The sequence below is a fragment of the Cucurbita maxima genome, unplaced genomic scaffold, assembly GCF_002738345.1.
Source record: "Cucurbita maxima cultivar Rimu unplaced genomic scaffold, Cmax_1.0 Cma_Scf00024, whole genome shotgun sequence".
NCBI classification, from domain to species: domain Eukaryota; kingdom Viridiplantae; phylum Streptophyta; class Magnoliopsida; order Cucurbitales; family Cucurbitaceae; genus Cucurbita; species Cucurbita maxima.
Genome location: NW_019272040.1, coordinates 3,494,893 through 3,514,397, shown reverse-complemented (window position 1 = coordinate 3,514,397; position 19,505 = coordinate 3,494,893). Strand labels below are relative to the sequence as shown.

At 35.9% G+C, this 19,505-nt stretch overlaps 3 protein-coding genes across 4 annotated transcripts; 2 read left to right on the top strand and 1 right to left on the bottom strand.

Moving 5' to 3' along the window:
- Positions 1-1,523: 1,523 nt before the first annotated feature.
- On the bottom strand, positions 1,524-3,684 carry LOC111498185 (60S ribosomal protein L23). Its single transcript, XM_023149326.1, has 4 exons — positions 3,565-3,684; positions 3,156-3,440; positions 2,471-2,512; positions 1,524-1,815 (listed from the first exon to the last, which is right to left on the bottom strand). Exons 1-4 carry the CDS (start codon positions 3,575-3,577, stop codon positions 1,733-1,735), a joined length of 423 nt encoding a protein of 140 aa, XP_023005094.1. The 5' UTR covers positions 3,578-3,684; the 3' UTR covers positions 1,524-1,732.
- A 295-nt stretch (positions 3,685-3,979) lies between these two features.
- On the top strand, positions 3,980-13,637 carry LOC111498094 (pre-mRNA-processing factor 39). 2 transcript variants are annotated; one of them, XM_023149170.1, is made up of 14 exons: positions 3,980-4,150; positions 4,750-5,037; positions 6,833-6,942; positions 7,023-7,252; positions 7,853-8,020; positions 8,344-8,701; positions 9,205-9,348; positions 10,465-10,617; positions 10,690-10,806; positions 11,646-11,726; positions 11,829-11,978; positions 12,416-12,718; positions 13,013-13,117; positions 13,237-13,637. In XM_023149170.1, exons 2-14 carry the CDS (start codon positions 4,752-4,754, stop codon positions 13,354-13,356), a joined length of 2,325 nt encoding a protein of 774 aa, XP_023004938.1. In that variant the 5' UTR covers positions 3,980-4,150; positions 4,750-4,751; the 3' UTR covers positions 13,357-13,637. The 2 variants fall into 2 exon arrangements, with proteins under 2 accessions (XP_023004938.1, XP_023004937.1); XM_023149169.1 differs by lacking the exon at positions 3,980-4,150 and having other exon boundaries at positions 4,566-5,037; positions 13,240-13,637.
- Positions 13,638-14,529: 892 nt separating this feature from the next.
- On the top strand, positions 14,530-18,898 carry LOC111498136 (putative G3BP-like protein). The gene is made up of 9 exons (XM_023149250.1): positions 14,530-14,944; positions 15,057-15,191; positions 15,613-15,922; positions 16,228-16,484; positions 16,852-17,041; positions 17,460-17,581; positions 17,653-17,718; positions 17,829-17,907; positions 18,357-18,898. The coding sequence occupies exons 1-9, from the start codon at positions 14,909-14,911 to the stop codon at positions 18,512-18,514; spliced, it is 1,353 nt and encodes a 450-aa protein (XP_023005018.1). The 5' UTR covers positions 14,530-14,908; the 3' UTR covers positions 18,515-18,898.
- The last annotated feature ends 607 nt before the right edge of the window (positions 18,899-19,505 follow it).

Below are 19,505 nucleotides of genomic sequence, written 5' to 3'. Positions count from 1 at the left end.
AAAACTAAAATAAAACAATATCTGCTAGTGGTAAGGTTGAGCTGGAGCCACGAATGTGGCTCATACGTAATAGACAACCACACAACATAAAATCCTCCAAATCCAATAACGTAGAGACTTCGTAACCCTACACAAAATTTTATTGGAAGGAGTGATCCCACGGGAGCAACCACCTCAAAACTAGCTTGTTAAATTGATGGAAAAAGCATGCAATATGAGAGAGTGTTCCCACTCGTCTTCGACACCGAACAACAGTTTGTCAAGATTCCAACAATAAAGTCGATCTTACATAAAAAGCTTAACGGAATTTTTTCTTTCTATTAGATTTTGGTCCTTAAGTATAAAAAGATTTAGGTTCACCCGACTTTTGTTAGAACGTTAGAATACAACAAAAAAAAGATTCTTCATTTCCCCCATCTCCACGCCTTCATTTTCTCTTTATAAAACACTAACTTTAATTTTTCTTCATATGGGTATTTTATTTGTATTAAATATGGCTTCAAATAGACAAACTTTTTTTTTTTTTTAGCAAATTACCAAAATCATGTCATGTCCTTATTTAAATATCAACTTTAACATAAATAATAACTTTTTAAATAAAATAAAATAAAATAGTTTGGTGGATTAAATATACACAATTATTAAAACATCATGAATTAATTCACAACTTAATACCTTATTTAAATTTAATTTAACGATAATTTCCACATGCTTCTTCCTTTTTCTTTGAAGTTGAAAGTTATACATCTGACCTCAAATCATTTATGAAGAAAAATACTAATTGACATATATGTTAGTTAATTCTCTTTATTAAATTAATTATAATATTAAATTATCGTTTTTGGATGGATTTTTAACTGATTTGTATTATTATATTGGATTTTTAACTGATTTTAGCATGTAGGTCTCATAACTTTGAGTTATAAGTTCGAGCCTCTATCATTCCAGTTTTTATTTATTTATTTTTAAAAAAATATTCAATTAATTTTTAACCGACAACGTAGTTAGAGGAAACTAAATAATGTTGATGAACTATTATTACATTTTTCTTAAAGCTAAATTATTATTATGTATTGAATTATGATGTATGAAAAAAAATAAGTTAATTAAAATTATATTAAATTGGAACTTACCCTCTTAACTTTGATAGGGTTGGATTTATTTAGTTCCAACTTTTGAAAATTTTGGATTCCTTCTCTAAATATTTTTATTTAAATTATAATATATTATTAAAGGCAGTTATTTAGGAAAATTTTCTATTCCTTCTCTAAATATTTTTATTTAAATTATAATATATTATTAACTCTTACGTTATTGAGGTAGTTAATACTCTTAATTGTTTCAAGTATGGTTTTGAATGTTGTGATGAATTAATTGTTTAATGACCATCTCTGAAATGGTATCATAATTTATTCATCAAGGTTGTGGTTATGGGGTTTGATGGGGAATTCATCATCAAGCTCATGGAGAAAATGGTAACATTGTATCCAACAAGAGCGGATGAAGAACAGCAAAAAACTTACTAAAAAAAACAGGAGTCCTTCGTATCTATAGAACTGGCAAAACGTTCAACAGCAATTCGAGTGATCCATTTAGATTAAGAAACCTCAAACCTAAGCTTGCATCTGTGTGTGTCTAACATAGCAGAGGCAAACCCAAGGAAACAAAATAGACCCTGGAAGGAAAATTGCAAAATTTCACTCCTAAAACATCGTACAACCTATAATGATTCTCACACAATAGCATTAGCAGCACTAGCAATTCTTGGCCACAGATCAGCGCATTCCTTCCCGATGGGGCCGGTAATAGCCGAACCTGCAATCAAAGGAAACAGCGTTGTAAATACTTCAATCTACCAGTGCCAGTATCGTACAGTAAGAGAGAAATAGGTACGGATTTCTATCAACTTAAGCACATACAGGTTCATCATGAAGAGTATCCAGGCTTCATGAAAGACCATCAGTTAATTTGCAATCAACTATATTGCCTAAAGATATAATACATTAAATATATTTCTTAGGCAGAGGCTGAAATTAAAACCAGTGAATTGTTCAACAATGAAGTTAAAACAATTAGCCCCCATTCCATCTATGAGGTTCCTTGTTATATCATCTACTTTTTAATTGCGCTCTAAAAAACAAAGTAATGAAAACTTAAAGGAAAACAAAAATAAATTCTTGTTTTGTTTTTGAAATTTGGCTAAGAAGTCGAATGTTTTCTTAAAAAGGATGAAACTTGTAAAAAAATGATAAGCAAATGATTATTCAACGTGGTTTATCCACCCCCCATCCTCCAAAAACAATTTGCAAACCTTCAAGATTACCATCTTCCGTGACCGTGACATATCACATATTTACAACATTCTATACTTCCAGACCAGAAAGAGATTACCTTTCAGACCGACCCAATGCCTTGATCGTATAAAAATACAACAATAAAAATTAATATTTCAAAAAAAAATAATCATTACCTTTCATTTCACCCTTAGGATTGACAATAACACCAGCGTTATCTGGAGGAAAGAAAAAAATACAATACATTCATGTCAGAAAACACAACAAATATTTTTGAAGAAGGTAGGATATTGCAATTGCAATATAAGTACGATAAATAGTATAAATAAACAGTGTATTCATTCTATGCACTATTTAGAGTGTAACCCATTTCAAGACTTCTACTTCTTGAAATTTTGAAGCAAAACAAGGTATGAAAAAAAAAAAAAACCAACTCATTTTAAAACAAACATCAGTAGCTATAATTACTTCGATTCAGATCATGCGGGAATTATTTACCATAGACAATGAACAATTTTAAACTCTAAATAATGTCAACAGCCAAAGAACTGAAGCGTTCCTGATTGCAACCACACCATATACCCAATCAATAAATCAATTTAAAGAATGAAAGTCAGCAGTTTTTATATGCTTGGACAAAAAAAATCAGTAAACTTATCTTTCTATACGCTTACAACTTAGATTAGCTAAAAAGAAGCAGCTTAGATCAATTTAAGAAGAACACAAGAACGATAATATAACAAAAGGCCTTCAGCCTCTTTATGACTTACAATTTAGCGCTGCCTAATGGAGGGAAAGAAAAAAGAAAAAAAAAAAACCCAAAAGAAATAAAATTGAAAAAATGATGGAAACATGCAAAACCTTCGAAATACATGAAGACACCGTCCTTTCGGCGCCATGGCTTGCGCTGCCTAACAATAACAGCAGGCAAGACCTTCTTCCTGAGATCAGGCTTGCCCTTCTTGACGGTGGCCATAACCATATCGCCGACACATGCGGATGGCAACCTATTGAGGCGACCTTTGATCCCCTTCACTGAAATGATGTATAGATTCTTAGCTCCTGTGTTGTCTGCACAGTTGACAGTAGCAGCCACTGGAAGACCCAGTGACATCCGGAATTTGTTCCCGGCGGATCCTCCCCTTCCTGTGGGAGCATTCAAGTTAGTTCGAGCATAGGAATCAAAATGGAACAAAAAATAACACAGATTTAATTTAGTTTAATCAATGAGACGCCTGTAAGAACAAAGAGTAATGAAGAAGAAGAGAACCTCGCTTCGACATTGCTGATGAACTTCGGCGTCTCTCCCGCGGCCTCTTGGATGGCCACTACATTTTATATGCATGACGCCACTTTCAGAGCTCTAGGGTTTCTGGGTGGCACGAAAGTTAGGGTTTTTACATAACTACCCCATCAACTATAGCTATTTTCACAAATGCCCCTGGCCTATTATTATTCACCGTAGTTATTTTATTTAACGCAAACATTTTTTTGGTATAAACTAATATTTTATTTAACGCAAATTTTTTTGGTATAAACAATATTGAAAAAACAATTTAAAATTTTGTCGAGCGACCAAAATTTGGTAGAAGCCCAATCTAACAGGTTCGGATTGAGGTGGGCCGATTTACAGTGGATAGGCCCAGTAAGGCATTATAATGGCGAAGGGGAAAACGGTAATCTCCATCGCCCTTCTGCCCTCGACTCCTCAAAAATCAAGCAGAGGGAGTCTAAGCTCCTTTTCTCTCGAATTCTCAATTAGCTTCGCATTTCAAGGGCACACCCATTTGGTTTTTTTCTTCCATCAATTTCCACTCCTCTCTCCACTCCACACCCTCGTCTTCTTCTTCCTTTCGGTAAGTTCTTCTGCTTCCTCTTGTACAACTGCTCCTCGATTGGATGTTCTGGAAGTTTCATCTTTTTCTATGGCTATTATGTTTGTTGGTCATGTTACTGCTCTGTCATGTTCGCAACTGATTGTATGTTCTGCTATGCTCTTCTGCGCCATTAATTTTTTTTGTTTTATCGTTAACTTTCCATGTCTTCTTTGTTTTTGGGTTTGATTCAAACTAATGTACATACCAGAGTTGATGCTTCTGAAGTAAAGGGGCTGCTGTTTAATTCAAGCACAATATCTTTTGTTTTTCTGGGTTTAGGATTCTAGCTTAATTTTTGAAGGCCACCTCCTTCTTCTTTGTCTTTCGTCCCTCTCTGCATAAATTTTATGCGATAGTTGTTTAAATGCATGCAGTTAGGCTAGCAAAGAATTATTTTAGTAGTTTAAGCATGGGGGACAGTGAAACTATAGTTGCCCAAACATCTGAATTCATTAGGTATACATCTGCTGGCTGTGTTTCGAGTGGCTATGCTGATAGCAGTACAAATCTAATTTCTTATCCCGGCGTTTTTCTATCTGTGATCACTGGAGACTTTAAAGTTACACCTATATATGCAGATATGAGTGATGGCAATGCGTATGTTACGGATCCCAATTCTATTCAGCAAGGAAATCATGTTGGTGAGGTAGATGAGGCGATGGTATCTGTAGGAGTGACTGACCATAGTCAGAATAATGCTGTATCAGAAAATTCAGCAATGGAAACTGCTGAAGTAGTCAGTCACGATTCTTCTTTAAATGGAAGCGTTGCAGCTGTATCGGACAATGCCTTTTCTGTTGAGAACGGGAATGCTGTTGAGAATACCAACGAGGCTTCTGAGGAACAATACTTTGTTGATGGTTCTGGTATGTGTCTCTCGTTTTTCGTTTCCTGCATTTCATGAGAATTTCATTTGGCAATAAGCATTTTAACAAATGGGGCAGGCAAAAAAAGAAAAAAGAAAAAAGAAAAAAGAAAAAAAAAAAAATCAATCTAAAAGGTTCTGCAATTTTGAGGGTACACGAAGCAAAAGTGTTATGTTTCTGAACTCTTAAGAGTAATGAAGCTTCTTGAGAAGCAATGAAGAGTTCTGCATTTTGTTTCTTAAAGATGTGTCCTCCTATCTTTTCAAAATCTTAAAAAGCTTTTCCTTCTAAGCTTCCTATTGTATTGAAGTCTTCAGGTTAGTTTTTCGTCCTATTGTTATAAAGACAAGTAGATAGTACCCAAACACCTTCGACTATGAGGCAAGATGAGATATCCAAAATATGCATATATTCGTAATTAAATATCAGAGGGACCTAAATACTTAAAATCAAGCATCTGATGGATAAAAAAAGCACATACATTGTGATCAATGATCCTAACAGTGCTTTAGAAGCGCATTCAGATAGTTCTGCTCTTTAATGGATCTTGTATCTGGATACAGTTTAGACTGTTGGTAGCTAAAAATGGATGTTTCCTTAGAATGGAAAAGAAAGTAACTAGAAATTGATGGTACTCTTTATCTGGATGATTAATCTCTCGATGGTAGCATTGTTTCTCTTAGTATTAGTTAGTCACTTGTGATGGTATATGCTTCATGCTTTTAAAGAGGTTCTGGAGTACTTATTGCTAGGATCCTGCTCATGTCTTGGTAGATACAGCCTCGTCATTTACTTCCGTACGCTTCAGCCAAATTATTTACTGTCTCATAAAAAAAATTATTTCTTGTGTGAAATAAAATAAGCTTGTAAGGTTCGCTGAAAAGGGGCTTGAAAGAACATCAAATTTACATTTTATGTTAAAAGTTAATGTTTTTCCGGTTTTCATTCATAGATGAATTTTCGATGAAACAGCCTTCAAAAGGAGAATTCAAAAACATAAAACTAGCAACCATAAATCCTAGAAATAACAACTACCTAGACCTCAAGCCCACTTGCAGCCGTCTTTTTATTTGATAGGAAGAAGAGTAACACCAACTTGATTAACGTAATCTAAAAAATCTTTTTCTTCGAGAACTAGAGGTTAAGGGCCTTGGCTTAGAACCACTCTCAGTGGGATTAGATGAACAAGAAGGATTGCTGAGAAATAGGGGTTAAATCCCTGTCTTCAACTTCGTTGGAAAGAGAAAATAAACCACCTTCAAAGTTGTCTTCCATAAAGCCAACATTATAATAAAGAGAAGACTGTAATTGCAAAATAATTCAGGGTGGTTTGAGACATTATATTTATTCTACTATCTTCTTAACAAGTTCTCGACTTTCTAGCATTAGTTTAGCTTTAGTTTAGGTTCTAGTCACATTATCATTTCCATGATTATGAAACATTTACACGTTTCTTCCTGGATCTGAGGAACCTTTAGTTTGGCTTACGTTGCTGCTCATCTTCTCTTTTGGTTTCCTTGTTATCATTATTATGACTCAATTACTGCCTCCAAGCGCATTTTGATCCATTATTGTCTTTGACTTTTTGTTTGATACCTTGGTTTATGGACGTGAGGCATTATTCACTCTCATGTTGCTGCTCAGGGTGAGAGCTTGTTCTCGACCTTTATAAATATATGAAGAAAATAATGTGCATATTTAGGTTACATTGTCGCTAAACTTCTTTCTATTTGATTACTGTTATCAGTAATTACTTCTTTTTGTTGCCTAATATTTCCTCACCTTTTTTTGGCAGTACCTCCATTATCTGCTGAAGAAGATAGACTGTGGAACATTGTGAGGGCCAATTCTCTAGATTTTAATGCTTGGACTTCTTTGATCGAAGAGACAGAGAAGGTGGCTGAGGTATGCAAGAACAAATATTAAAAAGTATTATGGTTTACCATTTTATGGAAAGACTTATTCCAGTTTTGGAATATTTTCAGGATAACATACTCAAAATCCGGCGAGTTTATGATGCCTTTTTAGCAGAATTTCCTTTATGCTATGGTTATTGGAAGAAGTATGCAGATCATGAGGCACGGTTTGGTTCAACTGACAAAGTTGTTGAGGTGTATGAACGAGCAGTGCATGGGGTCACCTACTCGGTTGATATTTGGCTGCATTACTGCATATTCACTCTTAGTACATATGGAGATCCAGAGACCATCAGAAGGTATAGCATTCTGTTTTCCTATTTGCATTTCCTGGTGTACCAATACTATGACTCTTAGTTACTTGGACCTGATAACAATCTTCTTCTCTTTGCTTGTAACCTCTGTTTAGATGGCTGTACCAGTGATTTCCTACATGTAAGGTGGAAAGATTTGATTGAAATATAGATTGGAATTGCATGTTCCAATGTGCATCCCATGATATGGGGTTACAACGTTATATGCCTTTTTTAAAGTTATTTTTAATAAAAGATATAGTGTCAATTTCCCATTGTCTATTGTGGATTATGCCTTAGTCTGTAGTTATGGTGAACTACAGCAGTTGTTTAACCTTGGTCCACTGAGATGCATCAATATACAAATTGCTGCTGGGAATATCACGTTCAGTTATGGGCTAAGATGGCCTCTATCATTGCTTCATTCACGGACATAATTTGATTTTTAGGAAGGTAATTGCAGCATGCTGAAGTGTCATATGCTGTTAGAGTAAATTGTTCCTTCACCTTCAACGTTAGTGCAGTTGTTTCTGTTTTGTGAATACTTTGCACCACTTGATGATCTTTAGTTACTTAATAACCTTTTCCTGGTTGATGATATTTCAGGCTTTTTGAGAGAGGATTAGCATATGTTGGGACAGATTACCTCTCCTTTCCCCTTTGGGATAAATATATTGAATACGAGTACACGCAGCAGGAGTGGGGTCGACTGGCTATGATATACACACGTATACTAGAAAATCCAAATCAACAGTTGGATCGGTATTTCAATAGGTGAGTCTTGCGAATCCGGACAATATTACTGTCTGTCATAATAATTTGGTATTGCCTTTTCCGGTGATCTTAATTCTTTTGCTTTTGAACTTGGTTGCTACTCTTAGATGAACTTGTCATACTTGCTAAGTCAACATTTTGTTGCAGGCTGGGGGTTATACACCCTTTTGTTGTCTGAATTACATTCTGTGTCAGGGAAAGCTATTCAGATAGATGGTTGTATGGGATTGATACTAATCCATATAGCTTTGTTAAACTTCTTTCCTTGATAAATAATCTAAAATGTCCTTTTCCCTTTGGATCACGATGCAAATGTGTTGCAGCTTCAAGGAGTTGGCTGCAAATCGGCCATTGTCAGAGTTGAAGAGTTCTGAGGAGGCTGTATTAGATGTGCAATCAGAGGCTGGTGATCAAGTAAATGGGGAGGAAGGTCATCCTGATGCCACGGAACCATCATCTAAAACTGTAAGTGCTGGCTTAACAGAAGCAGAGGAGTTGGAGAAGTATATCGCCATTAGAGAAGAAATCTATAAGAAAGCTAAAGAGTTCGATTCTAAGATCATTGGTTTTGAAACAGCTATCAGAAGGCCCTACTTTCATGTTAGACCACTAAATGTTGCAGAGCTTGATAATTGGCATAGTTACTTGGATTTTATAGAACAAGAAGGAGACTTAAACAAGGTACTTTAGTTTGTTTCTTGTTTTAAATATGTTTATTTTTTTTCGTTTTTAGTCGTCCTTGTTATATATTGACTTACAGTTAAAAAATATCTGCTGCATCATATGCTTTACTGGCTAAACCATTGGATGAAGCAACTATTTAATCGGGAATTTGAACTGAGACTAAAGCAGGGGCCTTCAATTTGGTTTCTTTAAGGCTAAGTACTTCGAACTCTCATTTATCAGTGGAGATTCTAGGTTCATGATGTGTTTGTACAGTAACTTTTTATTCTTTTTAAAATTCCAATGTTATGCATGCAGGTATCTTATCTTCCTAACCATCTGTCTGTCAGGCAAGGAGGGTCCCTCATTTCATATTTGAGGGGCCTCTCTATTCTACTGAGGAGTATTTCTGTTGCATATCTCTTTTCTGTTTCTTATCACATCTTTACATAAGGAATTTTAAATGTGAAGACCGTTTTATATGTTTTTCCTTTTTTCTTGTTTGAATTTTTTGTGGATAGGTGGTGAAGTTATATGAGAGATGCGTTATTGCTTGTGCCAACTATCCTGAATACTGGGTTCGGTATATTTTATACATGCAAGCAAGCGACAGTATGGATCTTTCCAATGATGCCCTTGCTCGAGCAAGCCAAGTTTTTGTCAAGGTAGGGAATACATGCATCTACCATTTACCTAATCTTATTATAATTGGTTGTAGTTATCATGATTAAGGATGACCTAATCATGTTCCTACATAGCTTCTAATGTATCAAGAGGCTTACTAGTCAAAAGGTTTTGGCTGGGCCACACAAGTTGTGGGCTTCCACTGGTGTACTTAGGGTTGTTTCCTCTTCCTGCATCCTCTTTAAGTGAGAAACTCAACTATCATTAACTAGTACAATTATCACCTAATGTATGCTTACAAATTATAATATTTGGTTGCAACAATGACTAGTACAGAAAAATGTGCATTGATCAGTTTATTTTCACAAAAGGTTTGGTTGAAGCATTTTGAGAAAGACAGAGCATAGTCAACCTAAGTCCACAAGTAAATCAATATGGCATGACACAGTCAATGTTAGTGCATTTTCCAAATAATCAAAAGACAGCACCAGTTTCCAAAAATTTATGACCTAGCTTGTATTGACCAAGATACTATGACATTGATGACAGAAATATTTGTTTGTACTTTTTTAAACGTTTCAATATTCTCATACAGTCTTACTTGATGAGTTATGAGAGACATTAAGATGTATGCTTTTATGTATATTCACTCCAATTTATATTATTTGGGAAATTGGAGATTCAAGGCATAAAAACATCCTTATTTTCATGGGCTGTATTGTATGTGAAAAAGGTACTTAAATATCTCTAGCCCTTGTGTCCTTCTCCTGTGTACATAACCCTATCTCATCTTGGCCACCAAATCCTTTCTCAGTCCAACCAAGTGGTTGACTAATACAAACATCTCGATTGTAAGCTCTGTTAATGTGGATTCATTTTTCCTCCCTATATGCAATTATTTTGCTTTATGAATTATTGCTATATCTTCTTTTTGAAGAAAAGTCCCAGTGTATTATTTTATACATTTTCTTAATTAAACAAGTTCGAATAATGTTTGACAGCTTGCTGGATTGTAATATGTATTCTCTATGACTATGTTAGTCAGCTGGTATCCCTAGATATTGATGTCTATGATGCATGGAATGGTAGACCTTTTTTAAAAAGTTATTTAGTTTGGATTTTAAGTTAATATGTACATGCATCCCAAACTTCAACAGAGACGACCGGAGATCCATTTATTTTCTGCTCGGTTCAAGGAGCAGAACGGGGATATTGCTGGTGCTCGAGCCTCTTATCAACTCGTTCATACTGAAATTTCACCTGGCCTTCTTGAAGCAATAATTAAGCATGCTAATATGGAACATCGTCTGGTAAGATGTCTTAAATAAGTTGTGATACATAGTAATGCATGGATTTTTAAATTTGGCCGTTTGAATTTTCAGGGAAACCTGGAAGAGGCATACTCTGTATATGAACAGGCCATCGCCATCGAAAGAGGAAAAGAACATTCTCGTGCATTACCGCTGTTATATGCTCAATACTCGAGATTTCTGAACTTGGTATGTTTGCTGAAATTATGGTCCCTCTGCTTGGAGATTGTTCACATAATTAAGCATTCTGCATTTGTCCTTTCATAGTTTTCATTATGCTTCTTTACACCTCTAACTTAAATGGGGAACACTAAACACATTTTGATTAATAATATAGGTTTCTAAGGATTTTGGATGTTACTGTTTATCTAGAGTTTACACCAAAAAAGTGCAACAAAAATAAAAGAGTCCAAACAGAAAATTGGGGTTTTTGTTCATTGTTTTTGCAAAAAAGAAAAAAAGAAAAATTGCCACCACAACGAAGGGTCTCAAGGAGCGGATGACTCGAAGTAGGTAGGACACGATGCAACCTAGCATCAAAGGAGAAAATCTTCTGAAACCCTTGAATGAGAATTTATTATGATTCAAAAAGTCTGCCAATGCAAAGAAGGAACCACATATTTATCGAGAATTTAAGCTAAGTAATTAAACTAACCTAACTATAAGCCTTACTTAAAAAGTGTCTTTTGGTGTATTTCTGTGTGTATTTTCTATCTTATTTAGAAAATTCGGCTATTTCATATTTTTGTTGTACCTAGTATTGCTGAGGTGGTTTGGAAATGTTTTTAAACTACTGGCCTTTTTTCTTTTTTTGTTGATACTGATGCACAGCTTTTGAAGGGAAGTATTCCCCAGTTGTGCAAGACATTTCGTTTATATTAAAATAAAGAAGCTTGCTATATTTTTCTTTGGTCTTCTCAATTTTTTGAGCAGTCTCTTCTGGGGGCATGCGATTAGTTGAATCAGCCTTTTTCTTGATTTCTGGAGCGTTGTTTTCTTAGAATCTTCTCTCTTCACTGTGTTGACAGGTATGTAAGAATGAAGGAAAAGCTAGAGAAATTCTTGATAAGGCAGTTGAGCATGGTGAATTATCCAAACCGCTCATTGAGGTACTCCCTCTCTTTCCATATTTGAAATATTTGAATTTAATCTCATAACTGTTGCTTTCCTGCGGTTAAATGAATACCTTTTTGCCTCCATGATTCATCCAGGCCTTGATTCATTTTGAGGCAATTCAGTCAGCAGCAAAGAGAATTGATTATTTAGATTCATTAGTTGAGAAGGTCATAGTGCCCAATACAGAGAATGCATCGGTCGTGAGTGCTTCAATGAGGGAGGAGTTATCAAGCATTTTCTTGGAGGTACGAATAAAGTTCATTATGTTTGCAGGGATAAGGCTTTTGAGGGTTGATAGACGTAATTGCAAGTTAAATATGAAGAATTAACTTCTTGGTCATGAGTATACTAGGAATTGTTCATTTGTTTTGGTTGACCTCACATTGATACAGATTGATAAGATTTTTTAGTACAAAGGTCTCTTGTTTTTCCACCTTAATTTGGATCTCACTCCTCTTTGGAGTTGTCAATATCTCCATTGCATGTATAATATTTTGGTACAGAGCAATACCAAGTTGAAGTATTTTAAAGGTAGAAAGTTCTTATTTGATGTTGCTGAATACGGGAAGTAGATGCTCACGACATGAAATCTTTCTGACATTTTCTTGATCAGAAAATCTTTCTTCCATTAAAATACGTTTGGTTTGTATTTTCCTGAATGCGCTCATGAATGATTTTGCAGTTTCTGAATCTCTTTGGAGATGTTCAGTCAATCAAGAAGGCGGAGGACAGACATGCAAAGCTATTCATTTCACATAAGAGTACATCAGAACTGAAAAAACGCCTTGCGGATGATTATTTAGCTTCTGAAAAAGCAAAAATGGCCAAATCCTATCCTAGTGTTGCTTCGCCAGCACAATCTGTGATGGGTGCTTATCCAACTGGTCAAAACCAGTGGGCAGCTAGCTATGGTTTACAACCGCAAGCCTGGCCACCTGTTGCTCAAGCACAGGGGCAACAATGGGCACCTGGTTATACCCAATCGGTAAATGCCTTTTTATCTTTCACCCTTTTTATTCTTCATATAACAAATAATGGAACATTTCACACAAAAGGTCTAATTGCCCTTGTTATGTTTAGTAAATCCCGTCACTACTTGTGGAAGGTAAAGGCGAATTCACTTGTTTCTCTTTCCATTCCATGTTTTCTGGTTTCTATATACTACATTTCTACCCTTCCAGTCACATAACAGTCATTTGGCTTGCGTTATTTCCCCAAAAAGTAAAGAGCAGAAAAGAAATAACCCTTCTATTGTTTCCTCCCGTCTACATGAATACAGGCCTCGTATAGTGGGTATGGAAGCACATACACGAATCCACCAGTGTCCACATCAGTGTCACAAGCCTCCACTTATGCGACCTATCCTCCTACATACCCTGTCCAGGTACTAAATCCTTCTCATCTCTTATTAATTCCACAATATTTTGTTTTGAGTTTGATGTGTTTGATGAGTACTTGAACTCAAAAATCGTATTTTTCATGAAATGTTGTGTTTATTTACAGCAGCAGGCATATTCTGCACAGAGTTACGCCCAACCGACTGCTCAAGCAACAATTACGCCATCACAGCAGCCAGCTTCAGTGGCTCAGCCGTATTACGGGAGTTACTATATGAATGGATGAGAATTCCCATTAGTTCATTCGTAACTGTAATCTAAAATTTTCCCCTCATGTGCGAGTACGATCTACTGACATCCTGTAGCTTTGTTTCTTAGGGACAAGTGGGTATGGTATAGCTAACTCAAACTAGGGGACAGTTCTAGAATTTTCTTCTGCCCAATTCTTCCTGTCTTTTTTTTTTTTTTTTTTTGTTTGTTCTTTTGATATGCCAATTAGATGTCATGGTTTGGATATCAGAATTTTCTATTGATTGAGAGTTACGAAAGATAGTGATTTCGAGCCAACTCTGTTTCTTGTGAATGTTTATTTGGCAGAACCGATTACGTGGTGTGCTGATGGTTGGCTTAAGCCCCTTGCCTCGCATTGTTTGAGTATTTTATTAATCAAATTACAAAACTCAATTCAAGAATATGTTAGATCCCTGGTAGGCCGAACATATAATTGAATGAATTGCTTATACCTTAGGAAATCAAAATACATTTATCTTTTGATGTATGCTTAGTTCAAGTTGCATAAATAAAAACGTGTATTATCACTGAGAGGTTAGAGTTTTGAATTTCTTACCATTATTTCACAAATGGTTAAACTGTTTTTCTTATATAACATAATAGATTCTCAATCCTAATGGATAAGATTTAAATTTGAATTTGTTTCTTTAAGAGGGAGAGGGGTGGGTCTCAATCACTTGGTTGACTATAAATGTACTAAGGAGAGCCTCTATCCAGTAAAAAATTGTAGATATCCAATAACGGTAATAATGGAGTTTTAACCTCGAAAAAAAATCCTAACAACTTACAATCACATGTAATAAAGGGTTTGAGCTAAAAAAGAAAAGAAGAAAAGAATACCTAATCAAATCAACACCAACATTTTCCAAGTAGTTTGACCGCAGTAAAAAAAAAAAAAAAAAAAAAACTGTCTTTTACCCACTCAAGAGCTAAACCTTATATCACTACATTTTCCCGGGTCAAGCCGGGTCATTTAGTGGGCTGACCCACCCACCCGACAAAACCCATCGCAGCAAGAGAGAAGCATGCGAGAGATCTGGGCCGTTGATATTGGCGACGGGGTTAACGTGGCAGTGTTGCTGGAGAGTGGGGCCCAGCTATCCAAGGGCCGTGCTTTGATATCGTCGTTTCCGATATAAATAAAAGCGAATTGTTGGAGTCTCTCGAGTGTCCGAAATCAAAATCCCTGCGCTTCCCCCTTGCGTAGATAGATCTGCTGCTGCCTTTGCCTTTGAGGTTTTTCCTTATCGCCGTCTCTCTGATCTCCGCCTTCCTTATCGGCAGCGCAGTCTCCGTTTCTTATTCTTTCGCGGTTCCCTTCGACCACTGCCTCCGTATACAATCCCTGATTCTCCATTTCTAACAACATTAACACATTTCTTAACTACTCTCCCTAGGGTTTTCTGCTTCCTTTTTGTTTTTTGCCCCCTTGGATCTACCCACCTTCGTACTTACGCTACTAAGTTTTAGGATTTGGGGGTTTGCATGCTGCCCTCCGTCAACTGAGCTTTACTTTTTTTTTTCTCCGCTTGTTTACAGTTGCGAAAATGGCAGCTTATTCTGGATCTGTCAGTGCTGTCCAGGTCTCCATCTTCTTCTTTTAACATTGCCTTTACATATTTTGATTGCATTTTTTTTTTTGTTTGTGTTTTTGGTTTATCTAATGGGTGGATATGGATTTTCGAGATCGTGCAGGTAGGGTCCTACTTTGTGGAGCAGTACTATCATGTTCTTCGGCAACAACCTGACCTTGTCCACCAGTTTTACAACGATGCTAGCTCCATGATTCGGGTTGATGGGGATTCCTCCGAGACTGCTTCCACAATGCTGGTATTTCTTGCTTTTTAATTCTTATGCACTCGTCTCAATTTTTGATACGAGTGAAGGATAGGATGGTTTGGCCATGTTCGAGTACTATTATTTTGTTATGTTTTGGTTGGAATTGGTGATTTCGTCATTTGTTGATTCTCAACGCTGGCAACTGTTTGGTTCTCATGTTTCTTATAGATTCTAACATTTTTTTATCAGTACGTAGTGTTAGGTATTACTCTTCATTAGGGTTTAAGCTATGAAATGTCATTACGGGATTACTGGTTTAATGGGTTTCTGAATCTTTCACTAATGCGTCGGTCAAGAAAAAATAAACACACACGCCTCTTCATTGCTTGCTTGTTTGTTGTGACAAGCTATATTTCTGCATGATATAACTTTTTGTTACTATTATTCACATGTTGTTATTTTTCTTCTGCAGCAAATACATACACTTATCATGTCACTAAATTTCACTGCATTTTCAATTAAGACGATCAATTCGATGGATTCTTGGAATGGGGGTATTCTGGTAGTGGTTTCAGGTTCTGCAAAGTCCAAAGAGTTCAATGGGATCAGGAAGTTTGTGCAGACCTTTTTTCTTGCTCCTCAAGAGAAGGGTTACTTTGTTCTTAATGATATCTTTCATTTCATCGAGGAGGAGATAGCTCAGCCCAATCCATTGCCTGTACTATCAGAAAATAAATTTGAATCTGAACTAAATGCTCTCAGCTCCATTCCAGAGCCACCAGGTACTTTATCAATATGATTGAAGAATTACGCAATAAATCACTAAGCTTTTTAATTTTTCCTATATATGGAGAAAACTACTTTTGTCATAGCCATGGATAGTGGATTCTTTCCCCTTCACATGGTGCACTTGATCTTTTGGAGCACTTGTATTTATTAACTTTAGAAGATTTCAAAGATTAGTGATAGTTGAAAGTGAACTAGTATGTTGCTAAAATAGTTTCTACATGGATCATTAGTAGCTAGATTAACCTGAGTAGTTCAGCCGGATATTAAGACTATATTTCTCTTGATTTCATTTTGGTAGTGTCCGACTATGTTTTGGAGGAGAATGCAATAGAGTATGTGGACCCAGTTCATGTAGAAGATGATCCAGTTGATAAATACAGCCTTCCTGAACAACACCAACAAGAAGAATTTGAAACTGAAGTTGTTGTGGAGGAGGCCACTGTGGAGGATTTAGTTGCTTCACATCCAATTGTAGTTAATAGTGTGCAGGAGCCTCTTTCTGCAGTGATTGATGAACCCGTTGGAGAGCCAGAAAAGAGAACTTATGCTTCCATAGTATGTGCACTCTACCATAGCTCCTAGTGTTGGTTCCTTTGTTTGCATGCTGTCTGTGTGTCTGTTGTGTGTGTGTGTGCAATGAAAATATTCCATCAAGCCATAATCATTTATTAGTTAGTTTTTGTGACTATAAAATAATCTACAGAGTTCAGGGTAATAAAATGGTCGTAACATGAACCTCACCAAAAAGAGGAATACAAAAGTTGGGAAGCTATATGATTATGATTTTGTTTCATCCAAGTCATAAATTGGAGATATCTTAGGGCTGTCATTTTTTCAGTTATTACAGCTTGAGCTGGATATTGATCGGTGGTACAAATGTGAGATTATTTTCTTATGTGTTGATAATATTGAAACTATGTAGTTAAGGGCTTCTAGAGCGGAATCTGCACAATCAGCTATTCCGCAATCATCATTTTACCCGAGTGCTCCAGCTACTTCTGAGTGGAACCATACTCCCGAACCTACCCCACAACAGATAAACCCTGCACCATCATATGCCCCTGAATCTGGAGCAGATGCAATTGAAGAAGGTTTTGGTATGGAAGATGGAGGTCAAATTCTTGATTCATTTTTAAATTATGGAGTTTACTATCTAAATTATTGCAATAGTCTGAAACATCATTATTTTTTTTTTCCTGTTTGTACTCCATTCTTTATATTGTTGTATGATGTTTTTGGTCTTTTAAGGTTTTACAGGTTGGATTTTAATAATTTTTTATTGGTTGCTTTCAGGACCCATACTTTTACATGAATTTTTGTATGACAGCTCTTTATTTTATCTTGTAGTACAGTTTTCTGCATGCTGCTTGAAATAACCATGAAAAGGACTCAGGGAAAAGTATTGTTATAATGGATGTTTGCGCGAGAAATGTTGTCTGTGTTTTTGAGACGTTGAAAAAATATTATTGTATTTTGTGTAATTTGCATTCCCAAAGCATCTGACTGGTTGTTTTATCGTTCTTTCTTCAGGTGAACCAAAATCTGTCTATGTTAGAAACTTGCCGCCTTCTGTTACTGAAGCTGAAATTGAGCAAGAATTTAAATCTTTTGGCAAAATTTTGCCTGATGGCGTATTCATTAGGTCCCGAAAGGTCAGTTCCTTACTTCTTGATGTTTGTTGGTTAATCTTTAATGGCTAAACACAGATATTTTTTTTGTTCAGGAAATTGGGGTTTGTTATGCATTCGTGGAGTTCGAAGATATTCTTGGCGTTCAAAATGCCCTAAAGGTTAGACATTTTATTTTGTTTTGGTTTCTGTGACAGAGACAAGCCAAGTTTGTTTTGGTTTTTACGTTTCTTTCCCTTGTAAAATATAAATCTGTCATATTCTGCTGCAGGCGTCTCCAATTCAAATAGGTGGAAGGCAAGTCTACATTGAGGAACGCAGGCCAAACAGCAGTGGTTCTCGAGGAGGAAGTAAGTGCAAATATACCTTGTTTCGTTTGTAACTTATTTTCTGGTTTTCTTATGCTATCTTTTTGCAAATTTGTGAAACCTTCAAGGTTTCTTCCTTTATGAGTTAGAATGTTTCTGAGCTCTATATTGGTATATTAGTCAGAATAATGCAGAATTAAACATAACCGATTTTGAAAAGATAAAACTTTAACCGGGATACAAGGGTCCTTGCTCATTGGTTCTTGTTGAAACAAAATTCTTCAAATAGCTTTTTTTGGGAAGGCATGTAAGCCAACCCTGTGTTGACACTAGTTATGCTGCCCAGTCCAGTTTATATATATGCCTTTTCTAATTCTTAATAGTAGCGATCAATGAGCACTTTGCTCCTAACTAAACCTTTGCAAATGACAATTTATTTACATTGGCTTCACATTGATGGTTTATGATGCATTTTATTGTTTCATGATCAGGAAGGGGAAGAGGAGGCAGAGGCAGTTACCAGTCAGATGCACCCAGAGGACGATTTGGTTCTCGTGGTTTGGGCCGAGGAAGCAGCCAGGATGGCAGTGACTATGGTAGGTTGAGAGGCAATGGATTCCCTCAGCGAGGGTATCACAAGGTTCAATAGCATCATCAATCATCTACTTTGTGCATATCATCCATTATGGAGATGAAAGCGTGGAAGAGTTTTTGGTTTGAAGGTGTGGGTTAAGAGAGAATGCAGTGTCTCGGGTGTGATGAGAGAGAGTGGTTTAGGAATTGGTTTGTAGTTTGTGTTTTGAGGTTGTGAGGTTGACGTTACGTTAGTAGAAATGTTAATTTGTGAGGAATTAATTGAAGAAGATAAGATGGCAGAGATTTTTCCCAGTTGGATAGTTTTTGAGATGCAATTCAAGTGGGGAATTTTGGGATTTGAAGTAGAAGCAGTTGTTAGGCTATGCGAGGGGGAAAGACTTGGAAGATGATCCTTTTCATCAATCGTATAATGAACTTGTTTCCTTTTGCTCTCTTATTCTTGTTTGTTTCTTCACTTTCACTCACCGTCCGTCTTCCAGACATGGAACAAACTTTGAAATTTATAATAAATTATACTAAGAAGTAATTTTTAAAATTTATAATAAATTTGACCAACCAATTTGTTTCAATCTGAAAATCCAATCCAACCTGAACTATAAGGGTTGGGTTGGGTTGAATTAGCATTTCGAGTAGGGTTTGGTTCATTTTTTTAAACTCGAATTGAATCAGTTTTGCGTTCGTGGGACAAACTCTCGAGTTAAAAATAAATACATAAATTATATTAAGAATCTTACAATTATGTTATTTTTATGTGAATAGTTATAGAATGATTTGTTTTTTTATGTGAATAATTATAGAATGATTTGTGTTTGTGTAAGATGGTGAAAAGTTTTAACCCATTAATTTGAACTATCCCATTGATTTTGATTTGGGTTAGAGTTGGGTTTTGGTTTGATCGTCAAACAAAAATTCCTTAATTCAACTCAACCCAACTGGACATGTACACCTCTACTGGACACCTCTCGTTTGATCCATTTATTCCAGCATTTTCCACGTTCCGTTTTCATTTATATTCATACATTTTTCTCACCAAAAACAGAAAA

Excerpts from the sequence above, each read along its gene's own strand:
- LOC111498136 (XM_023149250.1), top strand. The coding sequence starts at position 14,909 with ATGGCAGCTTATTCTGGATCTGTCAGTGCTGTCCAG. Across the intron at positions 17,042-17,459 it reads TTTTGGTATGGAAGATGGAG|GTGAACCAAAATCTGTCTAT; the intron begins GTCAAATTCTTG and ends TTCTTTCTTCAG. Across the intron at positions 17,908-18,356 it reads CAGTGGTTCTCGAGGAGGAA|GAAGGGGAAGAGGAGGCAGA; the intron begins GTAAGTGCAAAT and ends TTTCATGATCAG.
- LOC111498094 (XM_023149169.1), top strand. The coding sequence starts at position 4,581 with ATGGGGGACAGTGAAACTATAGTTGCCCAAACATCTGAATTCATTAGG. Across the intron at positions 9,349-10,464 it reads CAAGCCAAGTTTTTGTCAAG|AGACGACCGGAGATCCATTT; the intron begins GTAGGGAATACA and ends AAACTTCAACAG. Across the intron at positions 12,719-13,012 it reads CACCTGGTTATACCCAATCG|GCCTCGTATAGTGGGTATGG; the intron begins GTAAATGCCTTT and ends ACATGAATACAG.
- LOC111498185 (XM_023149326.1), bottom strand. Across the intron at positions 2,513-3,155 it reads TGTCTTCATGTATTTCGAAG|ATAACGCTGGTGTTATTGTC; the intron begins GTTTTGCATGTT and ends TCTTTCCTCCAG. Across the intron at positions 1,816-2,470 it reads TCCTAAGGGTGAAATGAAAG|GTTCGGCTATTACCGGCCCC; the intron begins GTAATGATTATT and ends CTTTGATTGCAG.